The 25,776-nt window shown below is 35.8% G+C and overlaps 2 protein-coding genes and 2 long non-coding RNA genes across 22 annotated transcripts; 1 reads left to right on the top strand and 3 right to left on the bottom strand.

The window, feature by feature from the left end:
- Positions 1 to 136: 136 nt before the first annotated feature.
- LOC133725472 (uncharacterized) lies at positions 137 to 1,892 on the bottom strand. Its single transcript, XR_009854471.1, has 3 exons — positions 1,730 to 1,892; positions 1,065 to 1,113; positions 137 to 301 (listed from the first exon to the last, which is right to left on the bottom strand). It is a non-coding gene; the product is annotated as an uncharacterized LOC133725472 (long non-coding RNA).
- A 1,039-nt stretch (positions 1,893 to 2,931) lies between these two features.
- Positions 2,932 to 11,648, bottom strand: LOC133730595 (LL-diaminopimelate aminotransferase, chloroplastic-like). The gene is made up of 15 exons (XM_062158156.1): positions 11,550 to 11,648; positions 11,314 to 11,419; positions 11,138 to 11,205; positions 10,899 to 11,015; positions 8,940 to 9,002; positions 8,363 to 8,467; positions 8,191 to 8,241; positions 7,601 to 7,921; positions 7,163 to 7,369; positions 6,479 to 7,060; positions 6,313 to 6,368; positions 5,322 to 6,195; positions 4,984 to 5,072; positions 4,396 to 4,889; positions 2,932 to 3,007 (listed from the first exon to the last, which is right to left on the bottom strand). The coding sequence occupies exons 1-10, from the start codon at positions 11,646 to 11,648 to the stop codon at positions 6,788 to 6,790; spliced, it is 1,410 nt and encodes a 469-aa protein (XP_062014140.1). The 3' UTR covers positions 2,932 to 3,007; positions 4,396 to 4,889; positions 4,984 to 5,072; positions 5,322 to 6,195; positions 6,313 to 6,368; positions 6,479 to 6,787.
- LOC133725471 (uncharacterized) lies at positions 11,579 to 14,436 on the top strand. Its single transcript, XM_062152751.1, has 4 exons — positions 11,579 to 11,863; positions 12,753 to 12,942; positions 13,257 to 13,530; positions 13,658 to 14,436. Exons 2-4 carry the CDS (start codon positions 12,774 to 12,776, stop codon positions 13,950 to 13,952), a joined length of 738 nt encoding a protein of 245 aa, XP_062008735.1. The 5' UTR covers positions 11,579 to 11,863; positions 12,753 to 12,773; the 3' UTR covers positions 13,953 to 14,436.
- A 3,924-nt stretch (positions 14,437 to 18,360) lies between these two features.
- Positions 18,361 to 23,724, bottom strand: LOC133725468 (uncharacterized). 19 transcript variants are annotated; one of them, XR_009854459.1, is made up of 8 exons: positions 23,304 to 23,724; positions 22,776 to 22,890; positions 22,372 to 22,559; positions 21,784 to 21,852; positions 21,415 to 21,558; positions 21,250 to 21,337; positions 19,501 to 21,025; positions 18,361 to 18,750 (listed from the first exon to the last, which is right to left on the bottom strand). It is a non-coding gene; the product is annotated as an uncharacterized LOC133725468 (long non-coding RNA). The 19 variants fall into 19 exon arrangements; XR_009854464.1 differs by having other exon boundaries at positions 19,501 to 20,964; XR_009854465.1 differs by having other exon boundaries at positions 19,501 to 20,957.
- Positions 23,725 to 25,776: the final 2,052 nt, after the last annotated feature.

The following is a 25,776-nucleotide window of genomic DNA, read 5'->3' as shown; positions in this document are numbered from 1 at the left end:
TAATACACTAGAAAATATGCCCGCGCTTTGCTGCAGAATTTATTGTTACGAATGTGGAAGAGAGTAATTGCTTGAATGGATGGTAATGTTGTTAATATTATAGAATTAGATACCAGAAATTTTTATGTAAGGCACGCAGGGAAAAATTCCAGAGGAATTGTTTTTATTGAAATTATGTTCGGAAGTGAGGTACATTTTGGCCAAAATTTTGTATTACAATGCACAAATTGAATTGAAGTATGCTCCTGAAATAGCTGTTGATGGAGTTTTGTCTTGAATGGATGGAGTTGTGTGTACAGTCCTGCAAAATATTTGAAGAATTAGTAAGAATAGCATTATTATATTTGAGGTTAACGTTTCTTATTCATAGAAGTAAAATAGTTTAGAGAAGAAGGTAAGGGGAACATGAATGGAATGACACGATTATATGTGGATTGAAAAGCAAATGCAGATAAACAACTAAAGTTCAATTAACCACAGTTCTGCAGAAGCTTCTGTATCAAGGAAAAGTAATTTGATTGAAAAAAGAAAAGGATCAGAGTTTATAGTCAGAAAAGCACCACATCCTTGGACATTTGTGCGATTGGTAATTAGAAACAGTGCAATGATAAAACACAACAGAACATTAGTTACTGGCAAATGAGGGGAGTATACTACTTTGCTGCAATTGAACACTATGCCTCTATTTTTACATTAGTTAGACGTTGAAGCACAATAATTAACAGTTTAATGGTAAGAAAGTAGCTGATCATTAAGGAAGAATCACGGGGACTTTTAATTTTAATTAAACTGAAGATGCATTCATACATGTATAGAGCTTTTAATTAGCCTAGGGATGCTTATGAATATTGTATATTAGACAGAAGATGGATTAGAGACGGTAGGTGTTCATCTTAAAGCACCGTTTATATAGAAACTGGTTCCGGATATCAAATTTGTGTGGAATCCAACGTGCAATCTACTGTCAACATGGTCTGTTTCAAGTTAATTGGCTTTAAATCCCAGACATATATTATATGGACAAAGAAAGCTGAAGCTGAAGTATAAGATATTTAGTCACTCACAGTGAGGTTTCCGGTTTCCGGTCAAAATCTAGCTAATTCATCTGTTCGTCTGCCACCAAACAATAACGGTAGTTTCATCAGTACACCACAAAATTGAGCATGACTAAGTCACTAAGGTGATCTGGCCAAAAAACCTCCACTTAATGCAAGTAGTATCATAAAGCATTGATATAATAACTAATCTTTTGATCACAAAAACCCAAATTTTACGTCAAATAAATACAGCAACAATGATACAGAAGCTTAATATCCCACCATATACAACTTTCCAGTCTAAACTACATAAAAACAATAAATTACATTTTTAATACCTAAAAACAAATAAAGAAAGAAAAAACGGTAAAAGCAATAATCTCCACTTCCATTTGCAAAGTCTAATCCTTGAGGACCAAATATGATCAATAAACTGTGTACTTTCTTTGTAGCTATCTTATTTCTCAAAACCCAACATACCAAAAATATGACATTATAAGAACGAAAGGTGATTCAACAGAGCAAAAACACCCAAATATTCCAATGAACAATATTTAGAACTGCGGAAGACAACCAAACAACAGATCAAACCAAAAACCCATAATAACACAATATTGAGATCCAAGTACAATTGACCGTGACAATCGCGCGACAAAATTATCAAATCAAAGCTTCAAATTCTGGAATCTTACCGATTTCAATCCTTATTCTTCTTTCCTAGATATTTAAGTGAACAATATTTAGAACTGCGAAAGACAACCAAACAACAAATCAAACCCAAAACCCAATTCCAGCAAAAAACAACAAAAACGCAACCCCCAAAATCTAACCAAATGAAAGCTTCAAACTTTAGAACCTTACCGATTTCAATCCCTCTTCTTCTCCTTTCTACTACAGCTTCAAACTTTCGAACCTTACTGATTTCAATCAAACTTTAGAACCTTACCGATTTCAATCCCTGTTCTTCTCTTTTCTACCACAGCTTCAAAAGAGGAAAAAAATTGTCATCACCAAAAGAGGTTAGACTTTCAGACCAAAAAAAAAAAAAAAAAGGAAAAAAAAGGAGGTTAAACTGAACAGAAAATGTGCAAGTGCTTTCATATGAGGATAAACTGACAATGCAGCATGTCATTTCGAACCAAGATATTGAGTCCTCTGTAAACAATCTATACATTTCTTCCATATTTCTTAGGCCAGAAAAATCAACAGTGTTTTAAATACTAACAACTAAATACAGACTTTAAATGGCAATCAATTAGAAGAAATTATAAAACAAAGACACAAATCAAACCTTGGAAGAACAAAAACTCGACTCATCCCAAAACCTTGGAAGAAAGTATCCCTAAATTGCCTAAATAACAGAGAACAATCCCAGATTTCCTACCATATTATAATCCAAAAAAAGAAAGAAAAAGAAAGGAGATTACCATATTACAAAACTTCCTTTCAATCACCATTTTTGGATTTATTTCCACAATCATATTAACAAATTTCATTTCCAACCAAGTGAATCCTGGATTACGTCTATATCAGTGGCATCAAACAAAGTTGTCTGTTAAACCAAGGATTTATCATTTTATAAACATGTACAACAATGATGATCATAATAAACATGATAAATATACCATCGATTTGAATACCAAATTTGACTTTTACCGAAACAAACAGTATCTTCCTTTACTTTGAGTATTGAGACCATCTATAGACATAAGCAGACTATTTATGTGTTGTTGAATTTAGGCAGCAAGGGCTTTAAAGTGTAAAAGCAAAGGAGGGACCCAAAACACGAAGAGGAATTTTAGATTCACTTCAAATCATAATAAACACTGCAATCTAAGTACATTAAGACTGTTATGAGGAATTTTCATCCAAACCTCTCAAATAAACAACTCACCTTCCAGACGGAGAAAGACAAAGGCAGGCAGGCACTACACTTCCAACACAGAAAAGAAGAAGAGAAAAACCTCTATCTGCAATCAATCAAAATACAAATTCCTCAGAAAAACCAAACTTTCGAATCAAATAGTGGACACCCAAAACCTAATCGAACCAATCAACCCCCACTCTGTGTCAAAATCAACCTTATTATTTTAAAACATATTGAAAGAGAAAAAGATTAATTACTAATCATAAAACTAAAATCTTTTCAGGAGAAACTGAAAATCCATAACACATGATAATAAGAAAGCAAAGACATATATATTCATAGCTCCAATTTTCACTAATCAAACAGAGAAGTTGAACCTTCGTAGCTCCAATTTTCAGAAGATTATAAATAGTTAAGAGTTAAGACTCAGAAAATCATTCGTACCCACCACCCAAACTCGTTCCCTTCCTCCCCATATCAGAACAACAATCAATCTTTATTAATATTAACAGTGAATATCTATACAACAATACCAACTTTATATCAATTCCAACCAAATTCAATAAAATGAACATACCTGAAGAAGAATACAATATAAATTCCTCATAACAGTCTAAATGTACTTAGATTGCAGGAACACAGAAAAAAAGAAAAAGAAATGCAAATTGATTCTGATGAAAACTGTTCTTTGCAATTGCGACGTCACCATTGGGAATGCAATGTGGGTTAACTGCAATTTCTATATTTCCTAGGCCAGAAAAAATCAACTGTGTCTTAAACACTAACAACTGAATACAAACTTTAAATGGCAATCAATCAGAAGAAAGCATAAAACAAAACACAAATCTAATCTCAGAAGAACAAAAACTGAATCCAGCCCAAAACCCTGGAAGAAAGTATGTGTAAATTGCCTAAATAAATATACCATTGAATCAAATACCAAATTTGACTTTTCGCAAAAGAAACAGTAGCTTCCTTTACTGTGAGTATTGAGACCATTTGCAGATTAAAGCAGACTATTTATGTGTTGTTGCATTTAGGCAGAAAAGGGTTTAAAGTGTAAAAACAAAACGACGAACTCAAAACATGAATAGCAATTAATCAAACAGAAAACAGGATAAGAGTTGATTCAACTGAGACCGGGAGGAAGGAAAGATCATAAACATTTCCTTCACTTTCAAGAAGGAAAAAATAAAAGATAAAAAAAAAAAACACCCTGGATCACACTGCTGCTACAATGCTACATTATATAATTTCATTAATAATAATAAAAAAAAAAACAAAGCCAGCCTTCAGTTTCTATGATCCGAATCCAGAAAACATGATCACAATACAAAAAACATACAAAGCAGTAACTATAAATGCATAACAACTCAGGTAAGATGGAATCTTGACAACAACAATCAATATTTATTAATATTAACAGTGAATATCTATACAACAATACCAACTTTATATCAATTCCAACCAAATTCAATAAAATGAACATACCTGAAGAAGAATACAATACTGAAATAATCCCAAACAATACGCAAAGGAACAGCGGCAGGAGAATCACGTGCACACCCTTGTGCATAAAATCTAACTTGAAGACAAACTGAATCTAATCAGAAACAAAAGCCAAAGAAGAAAGAGAAGTCAAAAAATAAAAAATAAAAATGTTTAGGAATATGAAAAGAACAGGACATAAAATTAAATCCCATTATAAAGTAGTCCTAACTGCCACGTAACTGCTACAACTACTTTAATACATGGATGCAGGCATTAAAATATATCTCCCTAAGTTCGGAAACAAATCTAAATCCCATTAAACAAATAAAGAGAAGAAAAAGTGAAGCCGTGAATCGCAATGTGTAAAAAGGAGAATGAGTGAGCTTCTACTTTCTGCAAGTCTCTTCCTTCTCGCTCTCTCTCTCTCTACCCCGCAATGTTTCTCTCTCAAATTGAGAAGTAAGAAGCTGATCGAAATGGGTGTGCTAGACTATCTATCAGACAATTTCACAATAAGCTCCAAATCCAAAAAAAAAAAAACACAAAGCAATACCGGTATCATCCAAACCTCTCAAATAAACAACTCACCTTCCAACACAAAAAAGAAGAGTAAAACCTCTATCTGCAATCAATCAGATACCCTTGCGCATAAAATCTAACTTGAAGACAAACTGAATCTAATCAGAAACAAAAGCCAAAGGAGAAAGAAAAGTCAAAAAATAAAAAACAAAAATGTCTAGGAACATGAAAAGAACAGGAAATAAAATGAATAAAGTAATAGTAACTGCCACATGACTCTGCTAGCACTACTTTAATACATGAATACAGGCATTAAAATATATCTAAATCTCATTAAGCAAATAAAGAGAACACAAAGTCAAGCCGTGAATCGCAAAGTATAAAAAGAAAAATGAGTGAAACTCTACTTTCTGCAAGTCTCTTCTTTTAAGCACTACTTGCTGTTCCAATCACTTTCCAACCCGGATTAAAGGAGATGGGAGCTCAATCCTGCTTGAAAGTTCTTATGCAAATCCTTTCACAGCTACCTAATTAGTGAATAGTGATGGCTGAGATCTGCTCTGTGCTCTAGCAAACTTTAAAATCCATTTCTTCAAATTCCCATCAATTCCCTCAATTTACATAAGAAAAGAATCAATCTTTATTCTTTCACAAACCCAAATCAAATTTCTCAAGCTATATTAAACCAAGCTAACCAAACAACGAAGTGGAGAAGCAAAAACAACCAAAACGTAGCAAGGAATTCATTACCTCACGCAGCTGCTGCTGTTCGGTTTAGGAGGCAGAGGGGGGAAGAGAGAGGAAAAAACTCGGTCTGGGAGGCAGAAGGGAGGAAGAGAGAAGAAAAAAGAGGCAGTGGCAGAGCCGTAAAAAAATGTCAAATGAGGCAAAATCGTCTTTTTCCCCATGAATGAACAGTAACTCGAATGGATCACAACAAATATAGGGCAAAATTACAACAGTAACTCAGACTGCACGAAAAAAACTCAGCTTCTAACCAAACCTCCGACAATCACAACAACGATAAAACACAAAATCCAATAGCTCAATATAACTGAAATACAGTGGCAGAGAATAAAAAACAAAGCTGAATTTCATCATAGCTTCAAATAGAGAGATATTGTTACAAAAGAGCACCACAATCCTATAAAGTTATTGTCCAGTTCTGGAAGAAGAGAAGGAAAAAAAAAAATCACACCCAATTAGATAAGTATAGTTGCTACCTGATCAAAACCTAGACCCAAATGTTACTCTTCCCGTGACTCCAATTCTGCTCCAATTCTGCATGGGCAGAAAGCAAAAAAAAAATTACTCATGACGGATTCATAGATACAGATCTATATATATGAAATATGAAATTCGGTGATCCTTTAACAAAAGAAAGAACGAAGAACACACCTACTTAAAAGCCTCCACCCACACCAAAAATCAGAGTTTTGCAATTCCGATACAATCTGAGAAACAAAGCTCATGCTGATGAAATTTTACACAAAACCCTTAATCGAATAATCCCAAAAAACCGTACCCAACAAAATTGACCCAAAAATTAACATCAAGCAGTCACCTTTTATGCCTCCAAGCTGGAAACAAACGAAAATTGAGACCTGTCTATGCCGATCAACAACCTCCCTCACTATCAATCTAAGCGAGACGAAGAACCACAGCAGAACTCTCTCTCTCTCTCTCTCTCTCTCTCTCACTCTCTTTCAGTCGGTGATTCTTTTTTTTGTTTTTGCGAAGGTTCCGGAATCCACTACCAAATCAGGGCGTTTTCTTTATTCACGGTTTATAGAAGACCAGCTTGATATTCTCCACGAACAGTAAGGGCAAAATCGCCTTTTCCACCCTTTGATGAACAGTAGTAACAGTAAACTCACCTTTCAATATATGTATAATTTTCCCTGTGACCAAAGGCACCAATCCTGATGAAACCTTCACCACCAGGTCCAAAGCCACTTCCAGGTGTGGTAACCACATGAGTCTTCTCAAGAATCTCAGCAAACACATCCCATGAGCTTTGTCCGGGGAAGTGGACCCACACGTATGGAGCATTCGTCCCTCCATATACATTGAAGCCAAGGGAGTTAAATGTCTCCATTATGATATTAGTATTTTCTTTGTAGAAATTTATCACCCCGTGCATAGCCTACAAAGAGTTGAAACAAATAATGTAACCAAAGCTTGTAACACACAACTGTGGATTTCAGATTCAAAACTGTTGGAAAACAATCAAGAGTCAGTAACAGACCTTAAGACCCTCTGGTTCAAGACAAGCCAGACCACCAGCTTGGGCAATAGTGGATGCACCATTGAAGCAAGTACAAACAATGCGGTTGAAGTCCTTGGCGACTTGAAAACCATCCGAATAGTGCAACTGCTTTGGAACCACAGTCCACCCCAAACGAACTCCAGTGAATCCAGCATACTTGCTAAATGATGATGTCTCAATTGCAACCTTGAATGTCCATACAGAAACATAAATATTAGATCTTGGATAGTCAAAAAGATGACATTGGAAAAGAAATTTCAAAAAAGGAGATATGACAGGCCAAAGCACATCCAAATGTACGACTCTCAATAAAACACCATTCTTTAACTAATTTATTATCAAGAAGGGTAAAGATGAAGTTCATAGAAAAGATGATCAAAGAGCCTTGCAGTAACAAATTATTGATTGCAGACTTACATCTTTAGCTCCAGGGATTTCAAAGATGGAGCGTGGATTATCATCCGACATATACATGGCATATGCAGAATCATAGACTATGATTGAGCCATTATCCTTGGCAAACTTTACAAGTTGTGTCAGTTGCTCCCTTGTTGCAGCAGAACCAGTAGGATTGTTTGGTGAACAGAAAAATATGATATCTGTTCGATTAGTAGAGGACAGATCAGGAAAAAATCCATTATCGGGAGTACACCTCATGTACTCAATGTTTGCGAACTTCTCAACAGATTTCTGGTACTGTCCTGTCTGGCCCATAATAACACTCGAGTCTACATAAGCCTGCATACACAAAAGGGAAATTTCTCTCAAAATTTTAACATACTTAAACAGTTGGCACACTTTTACTCAACGAGATATGTACTCGGTCTTTGTTTATTATCAATTTCTTCACAAACTTTCAATGAGAAAGTACTCCCGAGTCTTTCCAAATATTTTCATTTAGCAAAAAGAATACTAGTGTGTGTATCTGTGAGAGAGAGATAAAGAGTAGAGTAGAGATGGAGATGAGAGATAATATACAGATAATGAAGCACAAAAACAAAAGTTACCGGATATGATGGATCTTGCACTGCTATTGTTTTATCCTCCCCAAAAAGAACCTGCCACAAAATGAGGAAACAGCAAAGCCCACAAATTTTTATTTGTTCTTTATCAATCAATCCAATTAACAGAACAAAACGAAGCAAAACAAAAAACAAATTTTATAAAAGGTAAGCAAACCTGAAGGCGGGATATGTCACATTTTGCACCATCAGAAACAAATATATCATCTTCCTCTATGCCAAGGTTATCATAAAACGTTCTAGCAATTGCAGTTCTCAGTGGCTGCACATATTAATGACATGCGTTCAGTCTTGATTATCACAGAAGTTACTTAATCATGATCATTGTAGAATCTCTGCTCAAGGAAATGAGTGACAGATGCTAAAAAAGAAATATAAAAGAACAAAAAATCTGACAATTTAGTTTGGACTGAGAAAACAAGATTTATCTGAGTGGGTTAGAGGATGAATTGGGAATGACTGGTTATTTGAATTCTAACTTAATTAAAAATAGATCCATTTACATGTCGAAATTAGTAGCAGAAAGTAAATTTCTAAAGTCCCCATAAACAAATTTACTCTAAAAATTTAAATCCAAATCTCACATTCATTTTACCCCCAAGTGAAACCTCAAATCCCGATTTTCAAAAAAGATGAATGGTGGTACAGATAGAAGGACATATTTTGCACAGATGACTTAGAAAGCATCAATTAAAACATTGTGAATGGCAATTAAAGATAAGAAAGCCAAGTACCTTTTCACCTTGTTCAGGTCCATAACCACTGTAACCCTCTAGGGTGGACATGGCAAGTGCTCTCTGCCAATACAACAATATGTTAGTATAGGAACTTGTATGTTGGCATTCCCTTTATACAAAACTAGAGAGTTCTAGCTTAAGAGTGTGTTTGAGAAGAATGATCTTAACAATTGGAATTGAGGTTCATGGCTTGAAACACAAGACAAGATCCTGCTGACTCGTATGGAAGGTCTGGTAAGATTCATTCATTGCATTTTGCATATATAACTAAGTATTGGGATTGACAGCTGTGCGTCAATCCCTTAGTAGTCTGTATTGAGTCCATGCATGGTACGTTGTCTGTGTGTTCTGTTTTCCAAAGGAAGTTTTTTTTTAAGTGGTTATGTCAGTCATTAAGTCCTTGATGCGTTATTTATGCATATATCTTTTATCTTTATGATACAATATTCTTTGTTTATCATGCTATCTTTTTGAAAAGGTTGTTTCCTAATTGGTGTCAAACTGTTTAATACAATTGATGATACCCTAATTGTTTTAGGGGGAGTCTACTCTTGACGCATATATATGTCCTGCATAAGGGTTCTTTTGGGGAAGCTTTGCACGATAGAAAAGTTCTTTTGTTTCATAAGGCAAAGCTGTGTCTTGATCATTAATTCATTTGTTCCATGTCTAAGTGAGTTAGTAAGTCAAGAGTTCATTCATACATCATCCATATCATTCTCATGCTTGAAAGATCTACGAGTTCAGTTAGGAGTCAAGCATATTCAAGAATTGAAGATTGACGAGTCGATACGTGTGAAGTGCATCTAGAGGAAGGAAGCAAATTTGTGTGAAGTAGTTCAACCGGCTTGAATGAGTTTAGCTAGAGGTAACCGCGTTCAGAGTTATCCGAGAGGTTGTAAGTCTACTTTGTAATTTGATTACTATCTTATAGTGTGTGCTTGAGCACTTGGCCTTCAAGAGTTAAGGCCACGCAGTTGTTTACCTCACCTTGAGGATTTTTACTGCGCAAACATCTTCTGTGTTTCCTGGATTCTTATATGTGTGTTTGCTTGTTACGTTGATCTCTGCTTGTTCTATTTCTCATTGTCTTGGGATAGCAATCTTATTACAATCCTTAAGATCAGTTTCGATTTTGTGTGTACATTCCAGAGTGTTGCCTATTCACCCCCCCCCCCTCTAGGCCATTCTAGTACTTTCACAATACAAATCTTAAACAGCTAGATCAACAACAATGTGATACATATTCTCTTAACAAAAGGTAACATTCATGATCAGGTGGAATAGCGAATCTAAAATTTTTGGAGAATGTAAATTCATATAACAAAACATTTTTCAGGATAGAGAAGTTGTCAATCACAAGATTGGTTTCCTTTGAAAAAAGGGTGCCTATTTTCTTGTCTGCCTCAATAATTCCAATTCAACCAAAAGAGAAGAGACATTCCTAGAATCATATATAAAAACTGAAATTGGCTAGCAGAACCAAAATTAAGGAATCATGAAATATTAAGAGGTGAAGAATCTGCCAAGAAAAAGGGTGCCAAGTGCCAACTACTGTATAGGCAACCCATGTTTTCTCTGATTTTGTGATTTCCACATTACTGTTCAACTTGGGGTTCATGTTAGAAACACATCAATAAGCATGCAAGTGTTGCAGAAAAATACGAAAATAGGAATAGAAGTGTGGGAAACATAGTAAAATCAACGACCATTAAAGAGGAACTTTCTAATTCGGGGTTATATTGTTGCTTCATTCCTTGAACAGCCAAATCATATTTTATAATGTCACAAATAATTCCAGACAAGTAAAGTTTCACTCCTGTAAATGCAATTAACACAAAACAACTGGTTTTGCCTGTAAATATAGTTGCTTACGTTAATTTAAGGCCGCCATACGAAAATCGAAACAAACCGCATTCATGCTGGGCAGTAACAGAGCACATTAACCATGAGAGCCGTTGCCATTGCAGAGGTTTTATATTCTGGAATGGGCTCGGTAGTGTCACCAATTCCAAGGGGAATTATTTTCGCATCAGGGTACTTCTCCAAGTGCGCATTCCTCCTCCTAGCAATCTAAAACCCCCCACCAAAACAAACAAAAAAACGAAATCTTACATCAAAAATCAATCTAGTAAATTCAATGACAGTCTCTTTTTCTATAGTAAATGTTGTGCTAGTGAAACAAAATTACAGACCTCTGGAAAAAGATAACCAGCTTGAAGCTTCCCCATGTTCGCATTGCCACTCACCTGAGTCTTGAACTCTTCACATTACAAACACATATAATAATCACACTTCGTTTCTACCAAAAGAAAGAAAGATACAAAATCCACCGGAATAAAGAATAAAGACTGAAAAAGGCGGCACCGACCTGTCTTTTCAGGAGTGGCGACGCATTTAAAGACGCCGCCGATGGTTTTGGCGGGAACGGCGACGCTCTGACCTCTGTAAAACAGTGATAAATAAATGTTCAGCACCTCAAAAAACAGAGGAAAAAGGAAAAGAGAGAGTGGGAATGTACTACTCAAAACGGTGCGTTTCGTTAGGGGTTTCTGTGGGTGTATTTTGGTCGGAACATAATTTGGCTCGCATGACGTGGGGGGCTACCCCTTTTTGTTTTAGAAAAGGACTTGCTGTTTCGGTTGTGTATGAAATTTTGTAATTTTTGAAACATTTCTGAGGGAATTTGGTGGCGTGGTTGGGCATGATTTAGATGCTTGTGTGTTTTGATGTGTTCATTCATATGTGCTTGCATCTATTAAGATTTGGATTAAGATGCTGCTCTGTAGTTTTTAATTTTATTGATTAGTAGTGTTATATTGCTCTGTTGCACTAATGGAAGACTTTTGGAATCAGGTTGAGGACTAGGAAAGAAAGCTTGCGAAGCGAGTAGAGTATAGTAACTACTGGGATTATATAAGGTAATTTCTTTTGTTCTATGTCTTAAGTTTGGATCATAGAGATTACTTTTCGAAATATGACTAGTCTAGCGTGGTAGATTTTGATACATAGTTCCAGATCAATGCTTTATTTAGCTTCTTTAATAGCCTCTGCCAAGCTTCTCCTTATTCTGCCAAAAGTGCCTGATTTGCCTTCAGAAAATAAGAGTTTATAGCTTAGAATACAAAACATTGGAATCACTAATACCGTGGGATTTATGTAATAGCGTAGTTACCATAAAAAGGCTACAAAGTTTATGATGCCATGCCCTCCTGTAAGTAGAGTAGTTTCACATTACACTCTCACTTTTGCTGGTGTTTCTGAACAACTGAAATTACAAATGAGATTTGATATCCTTTAACATGGAGTGTTTGCTGTTACTGCTCTTGGTAATATTAGCAGTTTGGGTAACCTTGTTGATCAAGTATTTATTGTTTCATTTACCTGGTTATCGTCCTAAGGTGATGTTTCTATACTTCTTTTCAGTCTGTCCCAACTCCCCATCTATAAAGGGCACTGAAGTTTGCTCTGTTTCTAGGTTTTAGATATAAAGTCTGATGCAAATTCTGAAAAATTTATTGTTACCCAAAATGCTTTGGTATTAGCTATATAGTGAAAGGCTTGTTAAATTGACTGTGATGTTGTTGTCTGAGCTGGTTAGTGTGATATCTCAGTATCTTCTCTTGTGTCTTCTCTTTTTTTCCCTTCTCTTTTTCCCCATCCAATTCTTCTTTAAATGGTTCTGTTCATTTAGAAGGTCCTGACTCCTGAAGTTCAATAACATTTGTTATAGAGAAAAAATATAGGAAAAATACTCCTGTTAACTATTTGATCGCTTCTTCATTTTTATTTTTATTTTTATTTTGACAGGAGGTCAGTTACCTGGTTCAGATGGATCTTGAGACAGAGAATAGAATAGCTGCAATTCTTATGAGAGAAGCAGCAGAATTGCGGCGCCAAGCTGAGAAGGAAGGTGTGCATGCTTATCTTCAACAACCTAAAGCAAGATTTAGGCCAAATTCACGGTTCCTCAGTGCTACTGTTTGTGGTGTTGAACAAGGTCAGTTCTTAGTGCCTTATCAATACTTTCATTGTCCTCCATGTCCAATACCAGTGCCTCGAGACATGAAGCCTGTTGGGACCTGCACTATTGCCCTTTCCTTGATAGCATTTAATTGAATTAAGTCATGCTTTTGTGATTAAAGATACATAATGAGCACATAGTGATTACATTAATATATACAAGGTTCTATAGTTTTACAGTATAGTACAGTTGAAGTTGTTGTAGACAACACAAAAAATTTTTGTGTGTATTGTTCAGATCAAGTTGAGGCATCTTTTCAGATCAATTTTAATTCCCTTTTGTTTGTTTAGCAAATAAAGCTGTGGAAGTGAATGAAATGTGGCGAATCCGGCAGAAAGAGCTCGAATTGGATGAAAGGCTTAAGGGCAAGATGAAGGATTGGAGCAGAAATGACAGGAATCCTGGAGATGGCAACACTCTGAGAAGCACTAGCAAGAGGCATGCTTCCATGGAGGATAATGTTAGTGCTACTTGTTCATCAAGCCAAAGAGTATATGAGAGGTGCCATTCAAGGGAGGAGAATGGATTAAGAGATGAAGAACTTGAAGAATTTTTACATTCAAGGTAACAATTTAAAAGACTCGTTGTGTTGCGTTGTGTGCATGCTTGTCGGTATCTGATTATGTCTGCTGTTGCAGTCCTACAGAGTACATAATGGATACTAGTTGACGTGAACCTTTTTCTATGGCAGGGTCAAGCGTGGCAGAGGAGCTGTTGGATCAAGGATGGATGAAACAGGTCCATATCTTCCACGTTCAGACTCCGAGGAACAGATAGCTGGTCCCAGTGTACAAGACAGTCGTGTTTATGGACCAGAGAAGCCTTCACAGAAGTTATGTGATTCTTCTGAAGAGGAGCTTCCCAACAGGAAGAGATCAAAAAAGGTTTCTTCTGGAAGCTCAAAGAAGCACAAATCCAAGGATAAGTCTAAAGAGCGGAAAAAGAAGAAGAGGAAGGAAGAGAAAAGAAGTAAATATTATGATTAAGAAGTGCTCTGCGTGTTTTAGGAGGGTCACTACATAATGTTTGTCAAAGGTTCATCCTAGTTTGTACAGAGGTGATTACTGGGTTGCTTTCAGCTCCAGGATGTGATACACAGCGGAAGATTTCTAGACGAATCAATGATTTTCCTGCTCAACTTTAACCTATCTGTTGCCCAAGGTAATGTCAGTCAGCTGAAGAAAGATGAATCTTCACGGAATTGATGCAAGATTACGGCTACGGGATTGCATTCCAATTATATCTCATCTGGTTTATTTTTGACCTTCAAGTTGGAAAATGGTATTCCTTGTCAATGTTCTGTGACTATCTTTCATCCCCATTCTAATGGATATTCTATTCCGCAGTGATGAGTAGGAAAACTATGCTCCTCATGAGTCATGAGACTGATTTCAGTGTTAAAATTACTTACATTTGTGGAATCAAACTCTTATGTTTAGATCGGGCATATAGAAGATTCTTGATGCACAATCCAGTACAAATTTTCTAACAGAAGTTGTCTTCTTTTTTTGGGTCTGAAGAAACAATAGTATTACACGTTATTACCTGATTTCTAAAGTAATTAGGCAAAAAATATTCAATTAGAGAAATATTATTTAAAAATTTAGCTATGTTTGAATAATTCAAAGTTCTTATCTTTTCTTTTTATTAGTTAATATTGAAGTTACATGTTTTTCATAGGTAATTCTTAGTTATATGTATCTTATAAAATTGATTTTGTACTATTGAATTTTTTATAATTGATTTTGATTCTCAATTTTGCCAAAAAGAACTTTTTAACTACAATACATTTATCTATTATGGTATTGAATCTATGTCGCTGCAATAAAATTAAAAATTTCAACTGTTTCTTTCTCAACTCAAGAAACCCTAAGGCCCTAAACAGTTTCAACTCTTTCTCGTCCGGCGACGCCCGACTGTAGGTACGGGCCTCCGGCCTCGCCTGCCGTCAAGGGGTTTGCTACCGGATGGGAGATCTACATGCCTATAGGGCTTGGTCGGAGGAATTTGCACGGGTTTGGTCAGAAGGTGCGGCTGGGTGGGCAGCAAAGGAGGTGTTTGTGTTGTACGGTCCGGCGGTCGATCTCTGCTGCTGGGTTTTTTGGAACGGTGGTGCCTGTTTCGATGGTAGTGGGGTTTTGAAGCCTAGTTCAGGGATTGGTTTTCTGTGTTGATCTATGTCACTGTGGTGTGGCTCGGAGCAGTTTGGATCGATCGCCGATGGTGTGGTTGGGCGGTTCGTGGCGATGCTGGTCTAGTGATGTGGGTCGGCCAGAACTTGGCCGGACGGTGATGCACGACAGGTCGTTGGTAGGAGAAGGTGGACTTGGACCGTACCAGAATGATGGGCTTGATGTTAATTCCTTGGTGGACTACCCTATTGGGCCACAAAATGTTGGGCTGGGGTTCTGCCCTAGTCCATTGTTATTTTGGGCTAGGGTTTAGGCCCTTGGCTCAACCCTATGTTTTTAGCTTTTGTCTAATTACAATAATGTTTCTTGTATTAGGAACCTAGATCTCTAGCTCCTCCGACGTAGTACCAATAGAGGATCCCCGCTACCTCTACGTATTTGATTGTCTAATGAGTAGATCTATTTCTATGTACCACTATCTTCTTGTCTGCCTATGTCCTTAAATGGCAGCGGAAGGGTATGTAACGGCATATTCTGGCTTGTGATGAATGATATTATTGCCCCTCGGGCCGATTAAAAAAAAAAAAAAAATTATGGTATTGAATCTTTAATTTGGATATATTTTAGAGAAAAAAAATTACACCTGGTAGCTAAAAAATAATTATTACTGAAAAGTCTCGACCACCTTAAAAGAATAATTCAAATTGAGCTCCCAAATTCTCAAAATCTGCCCTGACAATGAGCAATTGGTGAAGATGACTAATGCAATCAGTGAGTGAAATTAAGTCAACTTCAAACCGGTTTTGATCATGCTTATATAACTGTATCAGGGTAGAGGAATATGTAAAATTCATATTCATATGAATCACAACATGCTTATGAATATGTACAATTGTTATGAGCAGTTGTAAAGTTTAATTGTTGCCTTACGACTATGGCACCAATTATATGCTTATATGTTCACGAGCTTTTTAAAGTTTAAAATGCTATAAATCTGTGGTTCCGTGAGAATGAATGAAAAAAATCAATCGTAATTACAAGTATATAACCAGTCGCAATTATAAGTATAATGTTTCTATGGTATTCATATATTTTATTGTTATATATTGTTAAGATATTGGTAGAAACTAAACAAATTTAAGAAAAATGGTTCTTTTTTGTTACAAAGTATATAGAGCATGTTAGTATAAAAAAATATGAGAATAGTGATATGATGTAGGACGAGATTTTAGCTAATTTCAACAAAAAATCTCGATAAGAAAGAAGCGTTTTCACGTTAAGAAAAATAATTTAAATATTGTAAATTGGTATTCAAATAGGCTTCTTAATGATGAAATTAATCATAAATTCTCTTTTGGATATATCAGGATTTTTGAGCAAAATCTTGATTGAGATTCCAATAGTAATATTATTTAGTATCTAGAATTCTATTTCCGATTTTTATTTAATCAGATTTAATTAGGTTTCCCCGACTTTTGGTTCTGGTGTTATTGTGAATGATTATTTTAGATTGAATTGTTCATTAGGTCAACAAGGAACTTTACTTGTTGAAAATAACAATAACACATCAAGCACAAACACCATTACTAGTGTAAAAAGAACCCTGCACAATGAAAAATCTGTATACTTGTGGCACAGGAGACTTGGCCACATATCAAAAGATAGATTGAAAGTACTTGTGAAAAATAAAACACTTCCAGAATTAGACTTTGATGATCTTGAAAATTGTATTGAATGTTATAAGGGAAAAATGACAAACTTAAGAAAGAAAAATGCCAACAGAAGCAAGAAACTGTTGAAATTAATCCATATAGATATATGTGGACCATTTAGACATAAGACAATATGTGGAAATATTTACTGCATTACCTTTATAGACGATTTTTCCAGGTATAGCTACATCTACTTACTGTCAGAAAAATCACAATCACTTGAGACTTTTAAAATTTTCAAAACTGAGGTTGAACATCAACTGGACTTGAAAATTAAGGTTGTGAGGTCTAATAGGGGGGGGGAGAGTTTTATGGCAAGTATACTGAGCAAGGACAACAAAAGGGTCCTTTTGCATTATATCTGCAAAGTGTAGGCATAAAGGCTCAGTATACAACACCATATAATCCCCAACAAAATGGGGTAGTTGAAAGGAAAAATAGAACTCTATTAAACATGGTAAGAAGTATGATTTGTACTTCTGGATTGCCAAAGATGCTTTGGGGAGAAGCCTTAAGAACTGCAAATTACCTTTGCACTATGCCAAAAAATGCTTCAGACGACAGACCATATCTGTCGTCTGATGAAGTAAAAATCTGTTGTCTAAGTGGCTGCCGTCTCTAAGCCATTCAGACGACAGATATTCTCCGTCGTTTATAAGCTACTCAGACAACAGATTTAGTTTAAGTTCTGTCGTCTGAAGTACCTAATATTGAAGAATCGGAGTCTATCTGTCGTCTGAAACACCATACCACTACATATTAATGTTGTTGGAAATTCACTTCATCAACGGATTCAAAAAATAACTGTCGATGTAGTTAATGTAAGATGACGGAGTTTTTGTTGTTTCTGTCGTTTGATTGAACCAATATTAAGCTTAGTTAATGCTTCTGTCGTCTGATTTGAAGAACAATGACAGTTATATGTTGACTGATTTCGTATGCAATAACATTTATACCATGAGTTATGTTGTTTGAGATTTGTTTGGACTACAGATAATTTTGATTCTTGTGGTTAGATTTGGTTTCCAACCACAGTTTTAGTTTTTTTATGTTGTTTGAATGTCACTTAGAGTATAGTCTTACTCAAATTTCTGTTGTCTGAAGTAGTATTCAATCTCATTTTTCTGTTGTTTGTTTGCACTTTCAACCATTGTTTTAGTTATGTTCTGTTGTTTGAAGTTGGTAGAAACAACATATCAACACCTACTTCTGTTGTCTGAGAGCTATTTGAACTCTACTTTTCTGTTGTTTGAACGTGATAGAAACAACATATCAACACCTACTTCTGTTGTCTGAGAGCTATTTGAACTCTACTTTTCTGTTCTTTGAACGTGATAGAAACAACATATCAATCACCTACTTCTGTTGTCTGAGAGCTCTTTGAACTCTACTTTTCTGTTGTTTGAACTTGATAGAAACAACAGATGATCATTTGTTTCTGTTGTTTCTATTTTTTTGATACAACATAAACCTGCATATATCTGTTGCCTTTCAACCATTTCAACATCAGTCATTTACAATCATCAAAACCATAAAATTGGACTAAAATCTGCATTGAAAATGATGGCTACGTTTCATTAATTGCATCAACATCATCCAAAATACAATCCATAGTTCCAACTCTAAACCTAGCCAACAGTTACATAATGATCAAGAGAACCAAAAAACCATCTCATCGATCTCGATCATTTACCTAATATTGCACTAAGTCAAAAAACTATAAGGTAAAGAAAGAGTAGCTAGGCAAAGCAACTGCATGCATAATTTAGGTTCATCAACACTTTCCATCAGTTATATATAAATGCACAAAAGCAGTTCCTAGTGCTACTCATCTACCTTAAACAGAACCAAAGTTAGAACTTCATAACATGATTTGCCCATTCAGCTCGAACCACATCAATATCCTTCTGTGTGTAAGCAAGATTTGATTTCCTTTCCCACTGAAACAAGCAAATGCAGCAAGTTATTATGATGCAAATGCAGCAAGTCCATTATAACTTGGTAGCAAACCTGAAATATGCCTATAATATGAACCTTATCATGTTGCATTTGCTTCTCAAAGTTACTTGCAGCAAGTCCAGTAAATCAACCTTATTATGCCTATACTGGACTTGCTGCATTTGCTTCTCAAATTTACTGGACATAATAAGGTTCAGTAACTTTCAGTAACTGAAATATGCCTATATGCAACTGATGACAAAGTGGAAACACCTGAAGAAACTCAAGCTGCTACTTAGCATGTCTTTTTAGTTTTTAATACTCATGAAGCTAAAATTGATGGGTAGAAGTACATATATTACAATAGTTTCAGAAAAGCAACGATATGACTAAAGCAGAAAATTCAGTCTTCAATCACAAGAACTATACCAGAAAATCAACCATATTGTTGTAGATAGTTGTCCAATCTTGTCAAAATTGCATAATATCAATTAACAGAGATGAAATACATGTTTTACCACTCAATTTGACTAAGAAGAGAACTTATATTACTGCATTTTCTTTAGGGGGTAGACGAAATCAAATTCCCACATGTATATAAATGAATTTGAATCACACACAGTTGGAGACAGTAAGCACCTATAACATAATTATTAGTGAAAGAATGTACAAGATCAGTTTGGAAACACAAGCATTTGGAAAAACACAAGTATATCTGTATCAAATAGTGGAAAAACAACAATTTTGGATACCTCTACAGATCTTCCCATCTTTGCAGCAGACACAAGTATATATGTAGCAGACATCCAAAAGAAACTCCCAGAGTTGGAATCACCTGAAAACGAATTTTCTACAATTAGTTATGAATTTTTAAAGTTCAATTATAGTTCCAGGTTTTTCTGCAAAACTGCTGCTGTGTACTTATTTCTTATTCTTTAATGCAACTTTCTAAAGCTCTAATTTGTGCAAAACTTCTAGGTACTGAAAATAGACATTCTAATGTTTTAAAGAAAAGAAACCACACCTTAATCAAAGCTTTAAAGAATGAGTTAAGGCTCTGTAAATTTAACTTTAAAAACTGCATATTTTTCCTGCTTGATACTCGACTCTTCTTAAGTTCTGAACATCAAAATTGAAAGTATGCAAGTATACTCAGCAAGGTCTTCATCACCCAAGCTGCAATATTGCTGTGAGCTTCATCACTTCCACCATAGAAAAAAGAAGAAGAAGAGGGTAAAAGGCATTAGCTGTTTATAATCTTACCTTTATTTGTACCAGAATAGTCAGTGCAGTTGACAATCTGCCTTCTGGAAATGTCTTCACTTCATATACTTTTGTGTGTTTGATATTCAGGGATTGGACCTGCTAGCCTCTGTGAGACTCTGAATTTTCAATTGCTTTGCTTTTCTAAGCAGGACTTGATGAATGTGTAGCTATTTAAGGTGAAAAGTGTAAAGCTTTCTGTTTTGGTAGCTAAGAAACTGAGAGATAGTTTGAGGTTGAACGTTGAGATTATGAATTGGCAACGGGACTTTGTATGTATAGTAGTAAGAAGGTGGCTAATGAGTATAGAGCGTCATATTCGAATGAGTATAGATAATGGGACGAAATGTTAAGCCTTTGAATTGGTAGTAGGACTGGATGAATGTGTAGTGTAGCAGGTGTGAATATTTGCAGCAAAACGTTTTATGCTTCCTGTTTTGGTTGCTAACAAATTGAGGTGATTTGAGGTTAATGTTATGGCAAACTGCTGTTGTTTTCTTTTGGTTGATGAGAATCGGCATACCATTACAAATTGGTTGGCTTTGATATGGTTTTGTGCATTCATTTTGGGGCAAACTAATTAGTATCGGCTATTGATATATTGTTTCAAAGCAAATTACTGAAGCAAACATGGACAATATGAAATAATCATGATAAATAAAATAGAAATTTAACTCACACGTGAGCACCGCACTTCCGCACTCGCGTTAGCGCGTGCAGTAAGGCTAGTCAAAATAAAACTAAGCACCTAAAATAAAACCATAGACAAGCAAAAACTGCAACAAATAAACCTATATGTAATGTACAATTACATGATGATATAGTTAATTACACTAACCTGGTGACACAATGTGAAGCTTTAATCCTGATGTCAGGATTACTATTTTCTTTGTCAATTTTCATCATTGTCGCCTGGCCGTGGTAGTTTATCCTGTAACCATATGGTCTGCACACTAATTCATGCATCAGTCAGCATTTGGAACATGTGTTGCAGCTTCGATTCAGAAACCTAAGCTAATATATGAACATGAAAACATAGTTAAGGTAAATCTAGCATTCCAGATCCTCGAACCCAAATTAAGGGATCACGAACTCCAGAAATATCATCAATTTGATACAACTTAAGTAACAATAAAAATCACTTTGAGTTTTAGCAGCATCTTATAACTTAATTCTGATGTATAACAGTAAGTTTTCTTTGATTTTGTAGACTAAGGTTCATTAGAATCATTACGTACCAACAGTTCCCCTCGTTGGTCCTTGTTTTAAATGTTGACTCTTCAGCAACTTTAGCATCGACTGATCCTTGGTATGAAATTAAGAGAACTAGAATATGGGGGAAATATTCTGATATTACAAAATGCAATTATTCAGAGAGAAGTTATACACATAATGATGCTCACATTTAACCCAGAGCTTCATACTCCATGATTAAAGGACTCTGAACATTATAAATAAGGTATATCAGCCAAGAAACTCCTTGAGCCTGCTTCAATGGCTCAATGATGCTTACATTAATGACCTCTAAACAGGAATGCCATTCTTTCCTACAGTCAATGATATGAAATTCATAAAGCTAGATAATTTGTACTCTATTAGAAATGAACTGTCTAGTTCAAGAGAAATATTCAAAGAAAGTTGGATACAAGCACTAACATCAGTAAATGCAAAAAATTTATTATCAAAATTAGTGGTTGCACTGAGCTTATAAAAAACACTAGAGTTAAGTAACAAACAATTTATAAATATATGTAAGAGACAGATGTAACTACCTTGATTCCAAATTACATTGCATGAGAGAACCCTTATCACAGCATTGGTCTTCATATGCTGAGATCATCCTAAACAGAAATATTAAAAGAAAATGATTGAGAAAAGTTAAATCTGCAGGACGGTATGCAAGCAGCACTACTTGTGCAATTGTTATTATCACCATGTTTGCTAGCAATTGCAGCAATACCAGTGAAACCTAATGATAAACTTTATTATCAAAACAAAACCAAACGGAATGGAAGTGCACCCAATGATAAAGTTTGTATAATATATATATATATATATATATACTTGTACTTGGAGATTACAGCATCAAGAATTTTCTCAAGCTGCAGCTCCATTTGTTCTAGCTAAAACCTACTTGGTTCTGCACTTGAAACTTGTCTTTGCCTATTATCTATGAGGGAACCGAAAAGAAAACAGCTTAGTAGATATAGATTTCTCAATTCATTCACATCACCAGCCATGAACTTTTTCTCAACTCAAAACTTTAATCCCCTATTCAATATCTGCAAACTCAACTAAAATGATATCTAATATTTCTGAAACACCAAAAACTTAATAATAAAAAACACAGAAAAACTTACCCTGCAAACCAGATCTCTTTTTGCAGTTCCAACTCACTATGGATGATGTCCACGGAATAAAATTCGCATTGATGCACTTGGAGCTGCAGGTAGAGCTGCTGATGATATACCAAGTAAAGCCTTCACTGAAACTTCGACCGAGCTAGGGAAGGAACGGTACTTGGGGATCCAATGAACTATATGTATCACTACATACATGCAAAATTAAAAACAACCAGGTCAGCAAGAAAATGACGATGATATGCACAGAGATGAAAGTCGTGAATTCAATCAAAAGATGTTCAACTAATTATGCCAATACAATTATAATTCACATATATGTAACACCTAAAATTACAATTATGAGAATAATGCCGATACAATTATCAAAATAGCAAAATTTAAATATTTAATGAAGTATTTACCTTTTTTTTTTTTTTTCATCGTTTCTCAATGAAGTTGTGGGCTTGTGGCCTCTGCTTCTGAGAGCTTCTCCTCACTAACCTCAGTGAGACAGTGACCGAGTTACAAACTGCAAGTCTGCAATTCAAAAAGAAGTTATCTTAATTAAATCATTAAAATGGAAATCAACTAATCAAGTTATCAAACAGTCAGTGTCAAACACTCTCAAACCCATTTGTAATCCACCCCTGAGTCAAAACTCAAAAGGAAATTGAAGTATCGAACCCATTTCAAGTTTTCAACCATTTCAATTTTCAACAAATTGACCATACGGTCCATCCGTCCATACCATTACCTTAGTTCAAAACCAACAAGAATACAATATCAAATCGAAAGCCACAAATGACAAATCGAACACAATTTACATATCACGAAACCAATCAGAATCAGAAGCTCAGATTAATAAGAAGTCAAGAAGAAGAGAATAAGAGGAGCTGAGGAGGAGTGGACTGTCCAGGAGGAGAAGAAGACGGAGAGGGAGAGAGAGATACCTGGAGGCTGGAGGGCTGGAGGCGGAGATCGGAGACCGGAGACGGGTTTGCTAGTTGCAGAGTTGAAAGGAGAGAAGCTGGATAGGGAGTCTGGAGGGCTGGAGGTGGAGATCGGAGACCGGAGGCCGGGAGACGGGTTTGCTAGTTGCAGGTTGCTGGGCAAGGAGCTCGGCGGTGGGGGCTGGGTGGGGCTTGAAAGACTGGAGAGGCAGAGATGCCTCACACCGAGACGGGTTGGAAGTTCCAAGGAGAGAGAGAAGCTGGATCGGGAGTGTGGAGTTCCGCGGAGCTCCAGCGTCAGAGCCGGAGAAGGAGGATGGGAGCGGAGGCGGAGGATGAGGGTGATGAAGAGGAGGTCGGCTGTCGTGTGGCTAGGGTTGAGAAATAAACTTTATGTTTTTTTGACCAAGTGTTGAGAAAACTCGGGTATAGGCTAGGCATCTGCTGTTTTTTTTTTTTTTTTTTTGCAAATAGTTCACATTAAGTTTTAGTACGTTCAACCAAAAAAAAAATTTGTCCCGATAAACTTTTCCCTTAACTCAGATAACAGAATCTGTTGTCTGAATTCTCTAAATTATAACAAACTTGAAAAAGTTGAATTGGTGTTGATTTTGATACCATTTAGACGACATAAATAGTTAAATCTGTTGTCTGAAGACGTTCAAAAAAATCAGACAACAGAAAAAACGTCTTCTGTCGTCTGAGGGGTATGGTATGAAGCATTTTTTGACATAGTGTTGCAACAGATCCCCAAGCAAAGTTGTAGATAAAACACCATTTGAATTATGGTGTGGTAGGCAACCAAGTTTACACCATTGTCATGTTTGGGGATGTAAAGCAGAAGCAAGGATTTATAATCCAAATTTAGGAAAGCTTGATCCAAAATCTGTAACTTGTCATTTTATTGGCTATTGTGAAAAGTCTAAAGGCTATAAACTTTAATCACCTCATCATTCACCTCGAGTTTTTGAAACTCATCAAGTTATCTGCAATACAAATTTTGAGGACTTGTCTTCAGATTTTGAAGAAATTGTAGAAAATGTGGATAATATAGCAGTAATGCCAAGCATTCAAAAGTAATGCCAAGCATTCAAAATAATTTGTTAAATTCAGGATTGGCTCAAAGTCAAAATCTAGTTGAAGGTCAAAATGCTGTAGATGAAAATTTAGAGGCTAATGATCATGTTTCTGAAATGGCTGAACTAGACTTAGGGCAGGAGCAACCGCAAGAAACCTCAAATGAACCTCAACCTGAACCTCAACCGTAACCCGAGCCACAACAAAATCAAGTTGTGGTACCTAGAAGATCACAGAGAGTAAGGAAACCAAGGTTTGGAGGGGAGGATGATATTTATGAAGTTTATTTAAATGAAGTTGAATCTGCATTGGCTGATGACAATGATCCCACTAGTTTTAAACAAGCAACTGACAGTAAAGATTCTGATGCTTGGACTCAAGCTATGATTGCAAAGCTTGAATCAATGTATAGAAATGGTGTATGGGAGCTTGTGAAGCCAAAAGAAAATCACAAGCCTGTTGGCTGTAAGTGGGTTTTTAAAACCAAAAGAGATGTCAGTGGAAACATAGAAAGATATAAAGCTAGACTAGTTGCTAAGGGCTTCACACAGAAGGAAGGGATAAACTTTACAGAAACTTTCTCACCTGTTTCAACTAAAGATTCATTCAGAATCATAATGGCTTTAGTGGCTCATTATGACATGGAATTACATCAAATGGATGTGAAAACAGCCTTCCTGAATGGAGAGCTTGAGGAAGAAATCTTCATGATACAACCTGAAGGTTTTATTGAAGCAGGAAAAGAAAATATGGTCTGTAGACATAAGAAATCCATTTATAGACTCAAACAAGCTAGTAGGCAGTGGTATAAGAAATTTGACTCAGTGGTTTCTTCTTTTGGATTTTCTGAAAATCTTGTTGATGAGTGTGTTTATCTTAAAGTAGTTGGAAATAATTTTATCTTTCTTATCATGTATGTAGATGACATTCTTCTTGCTAGCAGTAATGTAAAATTACTGAAAGATACTAAAGCTTTATTGTCAAGTAATTTTGACATGAAGGATCTGGGAGAAGCATCATATGTACTAGGAATTGAGATTAAGATAGATAGGAAGCCGGGATTGTTGGGATTGTCTCAACAAAATTATATTTCAAAAATTCTGAAAAGATTTGGAATGGAAACCTGTGCTAATGGTGAAGTACCAATGTCTAAGGGAGATAAACTAACCAAAAATCAGTGTCCTAAAACTGATATTGAGAAAACTGAAATGGAGTCAATACCATATGCTAGGCTAGTAGGGAGTTTGATGTATGCACAAGTCTGTACAAGGCCAGACTTGTCCTTTGCAGTTGGAATGCTATCCAAGTTTCAGTCAAATCCTGGACTTGAGCATTGGACAGCTGGTAAGAAGGTTCTAAGGTACCTGCAAAGGACCAAAGACCATATGCTTGTGTA

The sequence above is a fragment of the Rosa rugosa genome, chromosome 1, assembly GCF_958449725.1.
Source record: "Rosa rugosa chromosome 1, drRosRugo1.1, whole genome shotgun sequence".
In the NCBI taxonomy this organism is placed as follows: domain Eukaryota; kingdom Viridiplantae; phylum Streptophyta; class Magnoliopsida; order Rosales; family Rosaceae; genus Rosa; species Rosa rugosa.
Note: the sequence above shows the minus strand (reverse complement) of the source record. Positions and strands in the feature narration are given on the sequence as shown.